Source organism: Coptis chinensis, chromosome 2, assembly GCF_015680905.1.
Source record: "Coptis chinensis isolate HL-2020 chromosome 2, ASM1568090v1, whole genome shotgun sequence".
In the NCBI taxonomy this organism is placed as follows: Eukaryota; Viridiplantae; Streptophyta; class Magnoliopsida; order Ranunculales; family Ranunculaceae; genus Coptis; species Coptis chinensis.
In genome coordinates, this window is record NC_141457.1 from 12,251,764 (window position 1) to 12,270,540 (window position 18,777).

General features: G+C 37.9%; 1 protein-coding gene across 1 annotated transcript; it reads left to right on the top strand.

Moving 5' to 3' along the window:
• The first annotated feature begins 11,626 nt into the window (after positions 1 to 11,626).
• EMB2184 (Ribosomal protein L31) lies at positions 11,627 to 12,310 on the top strand. The gene is made up of 2 exons (XM_086585570.1): positions 11,627 to 11,821; positions 11,891 to 12,310. Exons 1-2 carry the CDS (start codon positions 11,756 to 11,758, stop codon positions 12,236 to 12,238), a joined length of 414 nt encoding a protein of 137 aa, XP_086441696.1. The 5' UTR covers positions 11,627 to 11,755; the 3' UTR covers positions 12,239 to 12,310.
• The last annotated feature ends 6,467 nt before the right edge of the window (positions 12,311 to 18,777 follow it).

The window sequence follows — 18,777 nt, forward strand, 5'->3', positions numbered from 1 at the left end:
TCCATGACAAACTTCATATTGTTCGTCACAAGTCCTTACAAAAAAATTAACTAGCTGTGGTCCACTGGTTGGCAAACAATGTTGTTGGCAACGCCAAAACATCTGAAATAAACAAAACTCTTCTCCACCTACTATGGGTGTTACAAACTAAACGAGACGATTTTTGTATAATCCGGTATCTCTGGAATTCGATTAATCGTACCAGAAGTGGAGCAACCCCTTTGCCTACCATAGTCACACGAATCATGCTGAAGTGGGATTTCTACGTTGAATATCCTCTTATCACTCTTAAAACGGCTCGCAATATAACAATTCACTCCAACTGCTTGGATGGTTATTGGACACCATCTTCCGCAATGAACCAGGGCGATGACCAAACTAACAACACTCTCTTTTTTGGGAATTTCTTCGCTGAGGATGCCCTTGCCCACATAGATGACCCTATGGAGGGTATTCGATTTCTTCACCAAGGTCTAAGGGCCCTCCATAATAGTCAAAACATCCTCATCGGGACATTGCTAGACCTACAAGAACGTCAGTCGGTGCAGAACGAGGACTATAAAGCGTTAATGCAAGCCCACACTCAGTTTTTAGGAAATCATACCCTCAACTTGGAGCATAATACTGAGATTTTTGAGAACCAGGGCAATCTACAGCAGCAAGTCCTCGGGCAAGTTGATGAACATCACCATCTTGTGACAAGTTTTGTTCAACCTTCTACTTTTCCTACTCATCAACAAGGGCATCCCTCTTCTCATTGTGCTCGCCACTAGACTTTGTTTCTGGGTTGTTTACTTGATTTTTCTTTCTAGGTCAATCTCTTTTGTTTTTATGTTTTATTTGGAGTGTTTTTGAGTGATAGTTCAGTTTGGTGCGTTTTTTTTAGGTTGTAATTAAGTATATTAGTTTTATAATAATATTTTGTTCCTACAACCCATTTTACTCCCTTTGTTTATAATTCTTCTTGGGAGTACAATCTAACTATCATCCATCTTCTTTCAACATTAATGCAATTCTTGGATAATACATGTTTACTCTTAAGTGGAGAATATAATCACGAGTTTTAAGGAGTGGACTATTCGGTGATTAAGCTAATGTAACTACCTTTTTGAATTTTAATCAAACTAATTGCTAGTCTGTCGGGCTTAACTGTTATAAATTGCACATCTTAGATCTCATATTTCATCCCTTTCTTCACTCAAACAAAATTAATCTTCACTTTCTAAGCTCAGTTTTTGTTGCATAATTGTTCTTAAACTCCCTCTCTTACAAGCTCCATCTTTTTTCTCAGGATGTCGACTCCACAAATCATTCTTGAACAATCTTTCCAAGCTATGATGGACTCTCCCTCTTATGGACTTCATTTTCGTGACTTCATTGCCGACATTGGTTGGTCTTCCCTCGTTCTTCAACCCGAGCAAACTTATTCTCCAAATTTGGCTGCATACTTTTATGCTCATATGGAAGACACAACTGCTTTCAACCGTGCACATGGTTTCTTCCTTGATGGCTTCACAGTCTAACTTGGTGATACACACCATGTTTTTCCTAAACCTCTGATAGCTATGGCTTTGGACCTACCTTATCAAGAGCCAACCGCCACTCGGCCCTACATCTTTCAAAACACTTACAATTCCTTCTCTTGGCCTACCTTTCGCTACTCTTACGGTGCTGGTCTCTGCAGGAAGAATGAAGTTGCACCTGGACAATGGCTTGACCAAAACATTCCCCTTGCAAGCATGATGATGAACGTAGGGAATACAATGTTATTTATTCTTCTAAACATCATGGGCGATTGCCATTTTTCTACTACCAAGGAGTCTTCCTGCATCGTCTTCAATGCACTTGCTCAGCAACATACATTTTTCAACATCACTCACTGTGTAGTTCAGAATTTGAAATGAGCTCGAGACTTTCGACACCGTTATTTACTTTTACCCGTCACCGCCAGCCGCTTAATGAGGGTCTTCTTCCCACAGTTTTCGACCGGTTTTACTGACTGGGTTACAGTAGATTCCATGTGTCCTGCAAATAAAATAATTCGTTCTTTACGGTTTCGGGTATGGCGACGTTGTTCAAGGTACCTAAAGAACGGTCCTTGCTACCCGAATGACAATAAAATGCTGCAACACTTGGACCAATCTGGAGCTACAAAATGGAGCAAACTATGGCAGGCCATTATTAACTGGCGTGATGCTAAAGAGTGGCACTTCACACATGATGATCCTCGATTGGATGCGCCCTGAATTTACATGTTGGGCTGTATATATATGTATTTGGTGTGCTCTTCCCTTTTTGTGTTGTGATATTTGTTTGTTTCTTTGTATGTTGTTTGTTTTCTTTGCTTAGTGTGATATTTTCAGTTTTCTTTTGGTATATTGTATATTGTGTTCGAATAACATTTTGTTGTAGTTTGTTTGCTAAATCTTTGCTCAAGCTTCTCAGGTATCTTCTTTCTCTCTCTTCCACTTTGAGGACAAAGTGTCCTTCTGTTTGGGGGTGGTTAGAACCTTTTTTGCAAAAATTTAGCTTATTATTAGCTTGTTTATAGTTTTACTTTCTTTTATTTTCAACGTATTTAGTGACAAAGTCTTGTTTCCTTTTCTGTAATGAAAATTGTCTAGAAATCTCACCTTAGCACTAGGATGAGAATTTGTTCCTTGAAACTTAGGTTAATACGTAGGCAATAGTTTTTACATCTTTTCATGAACATTCATGCAATGAGTATCATTGACTGTACTTAGCAATAAGTTTCTAGGACCCACGATTAGACTACTTAATTTCAAATCCAGCGAGAATCTAGCCTAAAAGCCTTGACAGGAGTGATTTATGAGTAATGACACAAAAGAGTAGTTATTTCGAGTAGAGAAATCACATGTCTACGTACTTGATCACCATCCGAATCCTATAAGAGAATTTAGGCTTTCTTTGGATCGATATAGCCATAAATATATACTTGTACAAATTTTACCGCTAGTCGCCCCATTGAACCTTTCATTTAGCCATTTTCATTTTTCACCAACATTTCCTTACCAATCTATTAACCCTAAAATAAAATAAACCCACATATTTGATGAGTATGAGAAATAGGATGAATGCAGAAAAGTGAAAGGAAAGACTTGTCCAAACAAAAATTAGTTACTTGCTTCAGAAAGGAAAATAAAAGAAAAATAGAAATAAAAAAGTTATAGTTAGAACTCCCAAAAATCAAATCAAAAGGAGTCAATAAGCCAAAAAGGGTTAAGCATGGAAAATATATTTTAGAAGCAGCAAACAAAGGATTTCTCTAGTGTTAAATTTTTTGAAGGCCCTATTCTCACATACTTATCATATTTTTGAGTTTCCATTTCATTTTCTTATACACTATCACCTAAGCCCCATAATACCTAATAAAGACCTCTAGCTCAACTAGGAATAGGGTAGTGTGATAATAAGTAGTAGTTGTGATCGATTGACCTTGGCTCTTCTGAATGTCATTGAGTATGTGAGGAAACATGTGCCTACTACACACTAGAGTTAACAAAACTTGAGTGGAAAAATTGTGAGAGAATTTGTGTTTCGACACATACTTGTGAGAACCTACTTAAGGACGCTCTTCAAAGGATCCAAAAACGGCCCTGCTTATACAGTTCATTGTAAAAATTCACTGCATACATGATCATATGTAGATGTTTTAATTATTATGAATTTATTAACTCAAGTTTCAATGGAATTAGTTCTTGTTCCCCGTTAATGAGATGTATAGATATCTGAGATTAATTAAGGGAATAAGTCTTTGTTACTGAGTCGTTATAGTATAAATGAAGTTTGTGAGTATCTTCTCTGGAAAACTCTCACGAGGCTATAACTCGTCCACTAGAGAGCTCCTAGTGCTTTAAGGCCTTGTTGCATATGGTCAATGCAATTGCACTCTGCGAAATGAGAATTAACTTAGACTACACATTTTTTGCCACTTATATGTTTAGTATCTCTTCTTTGCTTGAGGACAAGCAAAATGTTGTTTGGGGGTGGTGTGATAAGCACCCAAAACTGTAATATAAACTCTATAGAGACATTACATATTGGTTAATTATGTGTGTAATAAATGCAAATTAATTGTATTTTCATGCTTTTGCAAGTTTCGACACGTAAACGATGAAATTTCAACAAAATTGGCATTTTAGGATGGAAACAAGGTGAATATGCTAATTGGAAGCAAATCCTTTTTATCAAGTCCAAAAGAAGCCCATTGGAAGCTTAAATCAAGCCCATGAAGCCTGGTCAAAATAGTCAATTCCGGATCAACCCTGGTCAAGTATTGCAGAAAAGTTAACGAAATTTCATAAAATTATATCTTTTGACTCCGAACTCCATTTTGGACGTGTGACCTGTCAAAACGATCAACGCGACAAGCTCTACACAATGGTATATATGTTCTATTAATTTACTGGACTGAGAATTAAAACAAGTCCGAACCAAGACAAAGTAAAAATCTAATTACTATTCATCTTGATGTCATTAAGTGGAAGCTTATGTAATCACCCACTTTCTTTACTTAATACATACACAAACCACTCCTAATTATTTATCTTGTAATGGGAATTACTATTCATCCACTTTTTCCATTTAGATTAAATAAATTCTATTATAAAAGTAGATTAATTTGTAACCTTTGGATTGAAAATATAAGATGTAATCTTGGCCACCCATTTCACTCCTTTGAAACTATAAATAGGAGGGGTGGTGCTCTAAATAAACTTGCCAATTTACTTGTAATTTGTGGCTTTCTAGCCCTTCACTCTCTTCTTTTTATTCATTTTTCATTAGTTGTAGTTATCTCACCATGAGCCAACTTATCCCTTGTGGAGGGTTACATAAACCCATGTGAGGATAACTCTACTAATGAAGATATAATTCAATTACTTAAAATTTAACAAGTTTGATTTTTACTTCAATTACAAAATAGTTAGAAGTGGAAAACAAACTAGAAGTTGAAGAAGTGCTTTAGAGATAGGGTGCTAATTTAATCTCTCATGCTAGTAGAATCTCTTTAGAGATTTAGAAATTCTACTAAGGATCAAAGTTTAATTATTCACTTTGATTTGTCTATGAATCAAAGTAAATATAAAAACTAACAATTGAAATATGTCTTTTATTAATAGTAATTTGAAGCACATCTACTAATGAAGATATAATTTAATTGCTTAAAATTTAACAAGTTTGATTTTTACTTCAATTACAAAATAGTTAGAAGTGAAAAACAAACTAGAGGTTGAAAAAGTGCTCTAGAGATAGGTAGCTAATTTAATCTCTCATGCTAGTAGAATCTCTTTAGAGATTTAGAAATTCTACTAAGAATCAAAGTTTAATTATTCATTTTGATTTGTCTATGAATCAAAGTAAATATAAAAACTAACAATTGAAATATGTCTTTTATTAATAGTAGTTTGAGGCACATGGTAAATCAATCCTCCACACTTCTCTCTCTTCTATTTTCTTTAATCATTTTAGAATAAAATTTGTTATTAGTAACTTTTGTAACTTGTAATTAAAAAAAGTAAAGTGTAATGTAAAAACTTCTACCTAAAGCCTTCTCTCATTTAAAATTTCTCTTGAGTAATCTAGCTAAATTGTGAACAAGTGTTTAAATGTTAAGCATGGGACGATTCCTTTACTCGAACTATATTTCAACATGAATCGAGAGTAAGGTAATTGATTTAAGTGTGAGTTGGAGTAATGTCTAATTTAATACTTATCATTCGGCATTGATATATCACATATATTCATATCTGTGTACCTCATATTTTGATATATATCAATAATATTTTTGGCATTGGTTTTACTATATATGACTAATTTGAATGACGTTACTTAGAGCTTCTTTAGGAGAGAAACCAAGAAAACACCAAATACCAACTAACTTCAGGAGCGATATCAAATAGTTGACAGTAAATTACGCGGTTACTTAGATCTATCGATGATGATTAGGTTGGATAAACCGTGTCGTATAGCCCACGCAGCTTTCGCAAAACCGCGCCACAGAAGCCTACTACAGAAGCCCAAGCCCATGCGGTTTTCCAGAAATCACGCGATGTGTCGCACATCAACTTTCTTCTTTCTTCTCTTTTCAAATCTCTCACGCGGTTTTCGCAAAACTACATGATTGAAGCCCACACTCTAGCCCAAGCCCATGCGGTGTTAAAAAAACCACGCGGTTTTTCTAAAACCGCGAGAGAGATTTAATACAGCACCAAAGCAAATACCAAATTTTGGCTGATTTGGTGTTTGCTTTGGTGTTTTCATCAACATGTGTCTCTCCTGAAAATAAAAAAACACCAAATTATTGGAAATTTAGTGTTTGATGTTAAGATAGTGTCTCACCTAAAAATGCTCTTAGAGCATCTCTAGGTGGTGGTAGCATACTCTTCAAATTTGAAGAATGCTACCACAGAATTTGCTATCAAATTTCGACCAACTCTAGGTGGTCGCAAAATTAAATGGTAAAATTCATTGGGGACCCACTGCGACATTAGTAATCGGGCGTCGCCCGGTACCATTGTCGCTACGACAGTGATATCTTGGCCGCCAAGATACTAATGTCGCGTCTTTGCGTTTTATTTAATGTCGCGCGACAGTCGGACTTTTGTCATTTTACAAATTTTTTTCAACTCGGTCACTCTAGTTAGTAGGAAAAAAATGAGTTCAACGACGAATCCGGCCTATAATAACCAAACACGATGGAGTGGTGGAGATGAGGAAGAAGAAAACAAAGGCATACGTTTGGGATAATCCCGTGGTGATCTAGATGATGAACCAACCACTTCCTGAGTCTGGAAATCAAGGAGCCGAGGTCGACGATCCATTCTTTGCTTCAATATCGACAAGTCGATTTTGAATTTCTGGGAGGCTATTGATTTCGACCATCTTAGGCGGTGTCTAAGAGATTTCATGATAGGCATGTCTCAAGAGTTGTTCTTGAACAACGGTATGTATTTTAATTTCATAAATTAGTAGTGGTAGTAGTTAATTTTAGTAGTTCAATACGATATTTTTTTTTTATTTTTTTTTTATTTTAGTTTCATTTTCGCGCACATCGAGATGTGTTATGTATCGGGTTCGGTGCACTCCACGTGCGCTTAGGACGTGGTGGGATGATATTAAGAAAGTCGGTGCACTTGACCATGTTAGAGATGCAATTTTAGCGACTCCTTTGCTCATCTAGTTGACATCCCTTATAATAAAACCGACATTCTCGGGGAGTTATTAATGGTTTAGTTGAGAGATGGTGGGATAGTACACATACTTTTCACTTCCCTCAGGGAGAGTTGGGTTTCACTCCATTAGATTTTTGCATGATATCTGGTTTGAGTATAGGATTAGGTAATCCGTTGAGATGTAGCACTGAATTCCAGAGTTGTGCCCAAATGATGACTTTCTTCCCTTGTCTGACCGAGGAGTCATATGACGATCTTTGGTGTTAGGATTTACGGTATCAAGGTGCATACATTACACCATTGACTACTGATTCAGGATTGCAGTTTTTGATAGATTATTTGTCACTTGATTCCGATGATGGTCAAACACATGTTGATGAGTATGTAAGAGCTTTCTGTATGTATTTGATGGGTGTCTTCTTTTTTCCTTCTGGTCATTCCACGATTAATTTGGGATATCTAGCTAACTTTGAGCACTTGCATAAGTTGGCGGTATTGATTTTGGTGGAGCCATATCTTGTCATTTGTTGTTATTGTTTAGATAGGGCCTCGACATCTTGGTGTTGTCGGTAGTCCCCGGATGGGAGGGTTTGTCATTCTCTTAGAGGTATGGTTTTATGAGTATTTTTCGTCTTTGCAAATCCTATCCTCATAGAGTATACCGATGAGAGGCCTAGGCTTAGGGCTTGGCACGGACTTTGTCGAGCGCGTCTGACCAGTGAGATCAGTCATAACATAACTTCAGTCCGAACCCAGATCGAGCTTAGCACACAAGCTTCTATTGTTTGGAGGCCTTGGAGGACATCCATTGCACATCGGTAATGAATGACCAGATATGCATTGTTCATTTCTCATAGGAGGATGGTATTCACTTGTGGGAGTGATATGGAGTGGTATTTAGGGGATAGATGTTCTGACGCATACTCACACCATACTTTGGTATCCCTCCCGATCCACCTACCCATGTATCGAGGCTAAGGACATGACCTTAGAGCATGTCATCGGTGAGTAACGCGTGCATTGGACTTGGCTCTGCTTCGACCTAGTTACATTGCAGACTTATGAGCAGTACTACCGTTACTGGTTCAGGGTGTCTATTGGTCATTTGCTCCCAGCTGTAGGTCGTATAGGCAACATTCATACGGTTAGCAATTTGGGTGTCAGACGTGAATTCCAGATTGGCCACCGTCCACGGACGTTTCACTGGACTGTGCACACATTTGTTCCAAAGACCGAGATCCCCTCGGTCGAGTGGCCTTGGGTTTTCAGTTTGAGCGATCCGAGTGGCCAGACGATTTACCAGCCCATTTCTTCTATTGATGCCACTCGCGTCGTACAGTTAGAGCCTGACCTTGGACATCTATCTTTGGTAATTATTTTTATTGGTTTTGTTTTATTATTTTGGTTTATTATGAAAATGTCAAAAATTATTAATGAATAATTATTTCGGGATGACCTCGCATGAGATATGAGACAAGCATTAGTGTAAATGATGGCTTGCGCTCCTCGGTATTCGCTTCTGATGTTGAGAGAGAGACTTCTTTCCCGGGCTCATGTGGATTATGACGATTTGCAACGCCAGATTGATGAGTTACAGGCTCGATTGATCGCCTGAAGGGTGAGTTCATCACAAAGATGGACGACGGAGAGTTCAGCACAAGGACAGTCGAGGAGGAGTTCACGGCAGAGGAGGCGTATGTAGGATAGTCTAGGAGGTTGTTGTATAACGATTATTATTATGTTGTGTGATTTAGAATTGTTCATTTGATCATTTTGATATGTTGTGTGATTATTATTATGTTGTGTGATATGTTGTGTGGTTATTATTATGTTGTGTGATTTAGAATTTACTTCATTTGATTTAGCAAATGAATTACAATTTTTATTAATAGAACGACAACTAATACATGATTGCAAACACATAAAATAAAAATAAATAAATAAAAGATAACTATTACATATCACCCTTATTACATACTACTAGAGTTACTCTAATTATATAATAAATAAATAAAAGATTACAACAATCAATGTCGGTCACCCCTAATGCTCCATAGATGCTCGACAAGGTCGCTTTTAAGTCTATCATGCATAATCTTTGATTGAACTTCGTAGAGTCCCTTCAATGTAGTGTTCCCCGTAGGTGGGATCTGCGGGTTGCCCTTACGGATCGGGAATGTACCTCCTCATTTCATAATTTTTATTCTTAGCTCCGATTACCATATTGTGCAATATGATACATGCTCTCATAACGGTACCCCATTGTCTCCACATGCCATAATTTGCAAGCTTTTGCCAAAATACTAAATTTAGCTTGCAAAACCCCAAAAAGCTCTTTCAATATCTTTTCTTGCAGCTTCTTGCATCGTTGCGAACCACTTCGTCTTAAGAGCATTAGGGTTTGAAATTGTTTGTATAAATACCGCATAGTCAGGATAGATACCATCAGCTAAATAATAACCCATATTATAGTTATGCTGATTTACATCAAAAGAAATAGGTGGAGAAGTACCATTGATCACGTGCTCAAATACCGGCGAGTTGTCCAACACGTTGATGTCATTGTGTGATCCTGACATCCCAAAGAAAGAATGCCATATCCACAGGTCTTCGGTTGCAACAGCTTCGAGAATAACAGATGGTTTTCCAGAACGACCACTGTAAGCACCTTGCCATCCAGTTGGACAATTATGCCATTCCCAATGCATACAATCAATGCTTCCCAACATACCCGCCATCCACGTGTGGCGAATGTGCAAGCAAAGCGTTAGATATCCGCAATATTTGGCCTTCGCAAGTAGATCGAACCGCATACAATTTGATAATTGCATCACGAAATGCCTCAATGCCCGGTTTCCACTTTGCTCGAAAATGTATAATTGATCGTCAAGTTGATCGGAAATCGTGCCATAACCAAGAATACGCGAAAGTCGCGGCCCACCTTGACCGGGGATCTATACGGGTTTACCAAAGATTGTTAACTTTAGGCTGAAAAACTTAAAATGAGTCCGAATATCGTTGAAGATGTGAAGAAATAAAGATTTTTCATACGAAAGCCCGTTTGAAATCCTCTTCGGAAAGACAGACGATCGAATTTAAGTAATTGTTCTTCAAGATTTCCAAAGTCGAGCATATTTTATATGTTTAATTTTTCGACCTTTCTTTGAACCACCATGTGGTGCCTTCGAGCATGTACTTGTGCTTGTGCAAGTACAGCCAAAGTGTGTTTCATAAGGGGCATGACGTTAACAAATTCTTCATCAAGACTATCTACCGAGTCTTCCGCTGGAGGAGATGAAGAAGAAGACGACGATGAAGATGAAGATGAAGACTGAAGCGGAAATATCTCATATACTTCATGATCCATTTTTTCGCAATGTGTGTGTTGTTTGTTAAGGATTGATGTAAAATGGTTGAGTTGTTTGAATACAAATGTTTGAGTTGAGTGTGTGTAAAATGAAGAAGGAGATGAGTGTAGATATAGAAGGTAGAAATCAGGCCGTTTTTTGCCCGTTGGAGCACGCGACATTAGGAGTGGCGCGCGCCACTACTACTGGCGCGCGACAGTTGTAATGGCGCGCCTGGGGTTGTGGTCAAAGTCAATAAAGAGTTGCGCGACATTAGTAATGGCGCGCGACATTACTATTGTCGCTCCGCATCCGCATCCAAATTGCCAAATTTGCGAACAAGAATCTTGAACAAAGCGGTGATGATGACCACGAATGCGACCACCTAGAGTTGGAATTCCGGGAAATTCCGACGCATTTCTTCAAATTTGAAGAATGCGACCACGGATAGGTCCACCTAGAGATGCTCTTAGGCATTGTATTTCAATTTTCAATTGTTTTTTTTTTTGGGAATCACATATGTGATATATGTGCAAGTTCTCTGAGTTAGAAGTTGTTTATAGTCTTTGTACAGATCTATCGATGATGATTAGGTTGGGTCGCAGCAGGCATCAGCTTGATTATGGCTTAGAAAACAGATCAATCAGTTGGGATGATTACGATATGGAGAAGATATCAAGCCTTTCCAAAAAACTTATGTCAACTTCGTGTGCGACGTCTCAGAACACCAAAGAAATATAGAGAAAACGGAAACACATATTGTACAAAAGAAGCACGAGAATGGATACAGTTGAGTGGAGTGAGAAATAACAATTGTTGTGCCTATCAAACATTCGGGACAGTATAATGTTCCTTTTGTTGTAATCCATGCAAGTTCCAGTGATGGGTTTGGAAAATATTAACTGGTTTTTGCAACTTACAAAAAAAATCTATTTAAACTCCCTTCGTTTTTAAGTTTGGGCCTGAACGGTGATAAAAATGAACGTGATGTTTTTCTCGACAAATTCATAAAGGCTTTACAAAATGTTGGCCGGCACACGACATTTTGATGAAACCTTGGGCATTTCCCGAAAACTTTAACGAAATATACAATTCTACATTCGGGTAGGGTCGAATATCGGGTCAAGCCCAGCCCATTTATCAACCTTACCTTTTCCATTTGAAGAAGCACTCTATTTTCATGAAACAACCCACCAAGGAGAAGATAAGAAAAAAATGGCCTTACCTCTCACAAACACATTTCTCCAAAGAAAACCATCTCCATCCATCAACCCCTTGAAGGTAATTTTTTTTTTCTTAATCCTTAAAACCCCACTTAACTCACTCTCATTTTCTTGATTTTTTTTACAGGTGAAAGCAGTTGGTGGTGGGGAGAAAATAAGAGCACCACAATGGACATGCAGAAAGAAAGACATACACCCAGAGTTTTACGAAGATGCAAAAGTTTACTGTAACAATGAACAAGTGATGACAACTGGAGGAACTCAAAAGGAGTATGTAGTTGATGTGTGGTCAGGTAACCATCCATTTTATTTAGGTAGTAGGTCTGGTTTAATGGTGGATGCTGATCAAGTGTCAAAGTTTAGAAAGAGGTTTGGGGAACTTACTAGTATAATGGAGATTCCTGTACTTAAGTATGGTGAGATTGTCCTGCCTCAGAAACGTAAGCCGGGTTCTGGTAAGGGTAAGAAGAAGTAGATTGGATTTGGATTTGTTTTTCTTGTAATGTTTGTTCATGTTCTTGATTTTTTTATATAACGCTGTTGCACATATGCGTATTGCATTTTGGTTATTTATTTGTTTTTAGCCGACCTTAGCTTATTGATGTAATGGAAAAAACTTAAATTAGTAGTGTGGCATAATATGTAAACAATAGTGATCCTTTAAGTTCATAGACAGAGAACGTATAAAATAAAGAAGACTACATTTGTAGGTGTACATCATATTAATTGTTGAGTTCCTGGGTGGTTTTGGGTAGATATTTTCCTACCAAACAATGCTAGATAATGTGCGACCACAACATTGACAAGGTTAATTGGACCTGTTGTAACACTAGGTTTCATACCTTACAGTAACTCATAGTAAAGAAATAGCAGAAACATCTACTTCAATAATACCAAAATAGTTAGTTGATGCCTACATTGTCTATGATCAAAGATCGAGTTTAGAATATGGTTCCTTGCTGCTATTTCCAGTCTCGTTCCTTTATATGAGTTTAAGTTGATGGTTTTCGTTGAGGAAATCCCTGTTAAATACTCAGTCTGAGTATATGTGTCACAGTCTGAATGTGGTGTAGTCCCCTACCAAGAGTAGACGTAACAGAGGACTGTTTGGCATGCTTAGACGTACCTCATCTTGCATAAAGCCTGATATGAAATCGTGGTCATACACAACAGATGCTAGGTTGAGAGTTTTCTTATACCCACAGCTGAATCTTCGGGCAAGACCCGAGAGGTGATGATGATGCACAATACTCATGGATGATGTCGATAGCTGAAACTTCATGGGAACCAATGAGGCAAATGAATAGGCATCAACCCAACCAACATGCATAGCTAGTTGAGGAGTGTGAACAAAGTGAACCTTAGTGCATATGCAACATATACATGTAGCCAAGCTCCAACTGAGCTACATCCCTAGACTCTCCCTAAAGTTTTTGGGTACCAAATGATATACCCTCATCCTGAGCTGGTCATGGGCTGCGCCCAGAGTTTACAATAACACCTCAGGGCTCGCCTCAGAGCGTCACGCCCAACATTGCACTGATGGTATAGCCTCACATGTAGAGTAAAAGGCTTAAGTTATTTTAAGTGTATTTTGATTTTTGTTATTCATATGATATCTTGTATCTCATATTGAAATGTTAAGTGTGATTTGATTCTTTTATTTAATATGATATGCTGTATTTCATATGTTTTAGATATATATATTTTGTAATTGTGCTTTTTTGGACATTGAGGCTTACACCTCAACTGCCTTTGACGCTCGTCTAAAGCCTCTAAGAGGCTTGGCACCTTGAGGCTCCTATGTGGTTTTTTCAACATCGGCCACGTGAGGGAATGTTCCTATGCGTTGGCGATGGGGAGAGTCTGACAAATATCTATAACATAGCCGCTAATAAGACTTTTCCTGTCATGAAAAAGGGGAAGATTGCATGGGAGCTTTCTCGAGTCCTACATGGGATCTCCTCTAGTAATCTTTAATAGGCCTTATTTCACCTTCAGGCTTCAGAACTATCGGATAGGTGAGATCTTATCATCTCTTCAGATCCTAGCAGACCTTGCCTTGCCTGTGCCCATCACACATGGTCAGATTTTATTGATTCGAAAGAGTGCCTCATTACCTTTTTCTGTTTTGAACCTAATTTTTATTCTTGCAAGTTGTAACTGTGTAAAACAGATGTGTTACAAAGTCATAAAATGAGTAGGCTCTCTCTGCCTAAGCTCCCTTATTCTCTGGAGATGTTTAGACAAGCGGTATGGAGCCAGTGGTAAAGATTGATGTATCAATGTGGAGCATATTCAAGTTTAATCAGGCTCGTTATGCCTAATTTTGCAGCCTTTGTGGTTCAGAGCCCTATATCGGTTTTTCTTAGGCCCCCTATTTCACCAAAACGGCAATATCGTTAATTACCCAAGTTACATTGGCACGGATTGGTATGTGTATGTGTCCGACACAGATACAAAGTGTCTGACATGGCGAAATATCGAAAATTGAGATATATTACATACAATATATGTCCACCACGGACACGTGGATACGTATCCAACACGGATTATTTTCATACTAAGGCGTGACCAAGTAACATAGATAATTACAATATGATACTCAAGATGTCTCATTTGGTTTGTTTTAGACAAATTGGTTAAGATGTGTTCTGGTCAAAATTAGGTTGTGCATGGCAAGAAATTAATCTTCCAAGATTGATTCCAAACTGCCTACATCGGCTTTGTGTGACTGCAGCGAGCATGTTTCATATGTAGATGGTCCGTCCTTCTATGAAACATATGTTTCGTGAAAAAGCTAACATGGGACAGAAATATTTTCAGGGAGGGGAAGGAGCCGTGAAGAATTTTTTGTTTCCTTTTTTGATCGGTAAGGTATGCTAGATACCTAAACGAGTAAAGTACAAGGATATGCTGCCAACGAGGTATCAACTTTCTTCCCCAGGAGTGGTGTGTTTTTGGGATGATTATAGTGTTTGAAATTTAGACTGAACATGAAAATAAAGAAAATGTCCCACTCACCCATATTATTGCAGTTGCGTTTCTGATTAAAAGAATGATTATTTGTTATGGTGGTGGGTTTTCACTATCACTTTAACCATTGCTCAGTCAATCTAATATGAAATTGGGCTGTCTGACGGGATACGTTGGGACTTGGGGACAAGTAAATACTTAAGAGATTGTGATGAAAAAAATGATCAGTTCGATGTCTAGTATAGCTTATTGGATCACTATTTCTTCTGACTATCACCTGAGAAATAGAACTCTTGATCCAATGCAGTATTTTTCAGTACTTGCAGATTGCAATAGGCAACTGCTAGTATGTTATGTCGATGTGTCTGGGGTTGTTATCCAAGAGCTGATTCTTAAATTACCGGCACAATGAAGTACTTTTCCATTTCCTTGTCGTTTTCCTTGTTTAGAGAGTTTATAGGTACTCCCTAGATTGATACAAATTGCACGTGTAGCTTCTTGTACCTCCCATGTAGTAATCCATTGGGGGCTTTTCTGAACTAAGCTACTGCATCTGATTAATTAGCTTAGTGGCATGCCTTGCAGCCTGATCAGCCACAAAGTTGAAATTTGAAATTGCTAATTTGTGTAGATCCTCACTTCATGTGGTTACAGTTCAGCTGCTATACAAGACCATATCAGTCTAATGCTTGCTTTTCATTCTTTTCCTTTTCTCTGATGCTTTATGATAAACTGAATCGAAGGTAGCTCCTGTGGAAAGAAAATTCATAGAAGAAAAGCGAAACTACTTAGAATCCTAGAGCTAATGGAGCTGAAACGATTGGGGCCCCTTTTAGAAGTGATCCCGAACCTCTTCAAGTGAAAATGTTTCTCAGGTGACCTGCTACACCGCATCGTAAGGTGATAGTGACAAATTGTGATTAATTACGTGATGGACACTTTGGTTCATAGTACAAAATGTGCAGACATCGGGGATCAATTCCATTTTGTTCAGAATGAGTGAAATATACGCTTTGGAAATTTTGCCACTACGACCTTAACATGCCGATGTTTCAATCAAAAGTAGTGTTTATATACAACAAATATAGTTTCGTCTAGCCACCCTCATATGGTAAATAACTGGTTTAACCTATCACAAGCACCATTATCTCCTGAAGTGTTCATGCAATGCAACTCTGAAGGAGCTTCATCTGAACGCTATAAATGACAGTACTGTCAGTGAACGCTTGAGATCTAACTAGAATTGTAGGTTATGGCCTAGTTCGCATGTTTTATAGAGAGCTCCTTTCATTTCCATCAAACCCTTTATTTACTCTCTAGGAAAATATCTCACCATTCTGTTCATCTTGGTTGCTCTTCTTCATAATTGAGTTAAGATTCGGCATGCTTTCTGTACTTTGTGCAGTGTAGTGAAGTTATCAGGTATCATGTATTCACGTTATAGCTTTTATAAGCAGCATTTGTGTATGTAGATGAATGGTGCTTCATCTTTCACATCATGCTTTTATGCAGAGTGTTGTGGTAACATTTTAGTCGCGTAGCATATTATCATGATCAAGCTCACTATAGAGTTGGGAACAGACCTCTACGAACTCTTTCTTGCCCAGCAGCAGGGACGGAACCAGGATTCAATGTCTGGTGGTATAAGAGTATATGCAACCCAATAATTGAACTAAGGGGTGCGGTAGCTTTGGGATTGTGAATTTTTATAGTTTATCCATTTTTCTAACAAATTACTAACACATTACGTGACTTTTACAAAATTTTGCCGCCCCCACACGCACCCCCTAGATCCATCTATGTTGCGCACCAACTCATCAAGACATTGTTTTCTCATTGTGATAAAAGACGTACTCAGTTTTATAATCAAGAAAGTTAAAAGCTGTGCGCAATATCCGTTCAATGGATGCTAATTTGTGGAAATGTTTAATGAGAAAATAAGGCTCATCAATTCCGTGCATGTCTCAATAGTTTATTCTTCACCCACCGTAGCAACTGAAAATGCTAAACTTGGACTTCGTAAACATTGTGTTTGGTTTCCCTGGAAAGTTGTTCATCTAGAATATGAGCTAAAACTAGGAATGAGTCTTGGAAGTGGTATGGCTTCCACCACTAAAATCCTTCTTAAAGGATGCAAATATAGAATTCTTGCTGCGATGGAAACTGCTACTATTAATCCAATGATTTAGCTCAAAGGCATCAAACTCAACATGGAGGAGTGTGCGGGCAAATAACACTCAACAAGTTAGATACTTAGATGCAAGGAGTGGAATCAGCTGATTTGTAGTTCGAACTTCTAATTAAGGTAAACTTTTCGTTTGCTACAAAATCCTTATTCTTGTCACCCCAAGATGGGACCATCGTTGCCGAAACAACAATAATGAGAATCACAATCAATCATGCATTCATGCATAGCTGATAAGTAGCGGCAAAAATATCTTGAAAACCCGACAGAAAGGTGTCCAACAGTCCAACCATTCTCTGCTCCCTAGCTTAAGTTGGTGCCTATGTGATTGGGATAACGTAGGTTCGTACTCAAAAAGCTGGTTCTAACTCTTAGAGATGTCTGCCTTTTTATCCAGTAAATTCAATTTGAAATGATCACCAACAGCACACACCTTTGTCGTCCTTAGGCTGTGCCATCAAGTCAAATATAATTCACTGCCACTTGGCTTCTTGTGAGGAAATGAAGGTAAACTATTTGTGGGGCTGGAAAGCAGATTGACATGGTGAATGAGAATGGTAAGCTACGAACAGAAGCCCTATTAGCAGAGCAACATACGAGACTGTCACTATAACTATGAGAGTACATAGACGGACAGATTCTGAGACCACTTTAATAGAAAATCTGTCTCAGTCCACGCGGCAACTCGAGAGTATAACTAGGCACTTGAGGAAATTATTATGAATGAACGTACACCATACCAATGGAAAAACCTATAGACCCATGACCATACAACCAGAATGGTCTAAGTCATGAAATGCAAGAACTAATCGGAGTAGGGAGAACAATCAACAGATCTAGATCTCCTAACAGGCTATAAGCTGGCCCGGACACCTGGTTAGCATCCTCTCACAGGCTATAGTGCTATACTACCTATTTGAAGTAACGAGTCAATACTCGTCAAACGCCCAAGCTGTCAAAGAGCTAGCCGAAAGATCTACATCGTAAGTCCATTAGTACTTATTTAGGTAGCTTTGATGATTTAGCTAATTTATAAACAAAAATACTGAAGTAAATAAAGTCTGAGCTTGAAAAATAGAACTATAGAAGATCAATAAAATCTTAGCGAAAGGCCCTACTGTTTATTTTTAAGCTCAGACTTTATTTACATAATATTAATGGAGACTACCATTAATGTAGGTTGCATACTTGCTATATGGCATTAACTCTTAGCGAAAGGCCCTACTGTTTAAGTAATGCACAATTAGACCTTAGCAATACGTAACGCCTTGTCCTTAGAGAGTAGAGCTCGTTTGCATATCCAGTTGGCGACGAATATGGGACGAAACAATGTTAATCATGGCTCTAAAGTGTTGACTAAAAGCTTCCAAAAGTTATTATATAAGGCGCTATAAGTCCTAAATTATACGTACTCAAGCAGTTGCCATCGATCTGTTCACTAATGCACTAAGAAATGGTGGAAATAAATTTGAAAGAAAGTTAGATGCTTCCCAGATCATTAAACATTACTCCTCAAATCACGTATCCTATTCGATTTTCTTTGTCTTCCAAATCATTATTCCGACTTTGGAAAAAATCAATAGGTAAAAAGAAAAGGGTAAAAAAACAGTTAAGACAGATTAAAAGAGAAATCTTCTCAAAAACTTTCACGTTTAAACAGTAAGAAATTGATAATGCTTCTCGAGTTCACTGGGAACTTTTGGAAGAAAAGCATTGATAGTTGTCTAAACATAGTTGGTCGCTAGAATTTTTTTTTTAAAGTTCTCAACATTTTCTTTTGTACAAGGCCGACATGGGATGCAATAAATAAGTGCCAATTACCCAATATATGCTGGGAAACAAATTGGATTTGG

Excerpts from the sequence above, each read along its gene's own strand:
- EMB2184 (XM_086585570.1), top strand. The coding sequence starts at position 11,756 with ATGGCCTTACCTCTCACAAACACATTTCTCCAAAGAAAACCATCTCCA. Across the intron at positions 11,822-11,890 it reads CATCCATCAACCCCTTGAAG|GTGAAAGCAGTTGGTGGTGG; the intron begins GTAATTTTTTTT and ends TTTTTTTTACAG.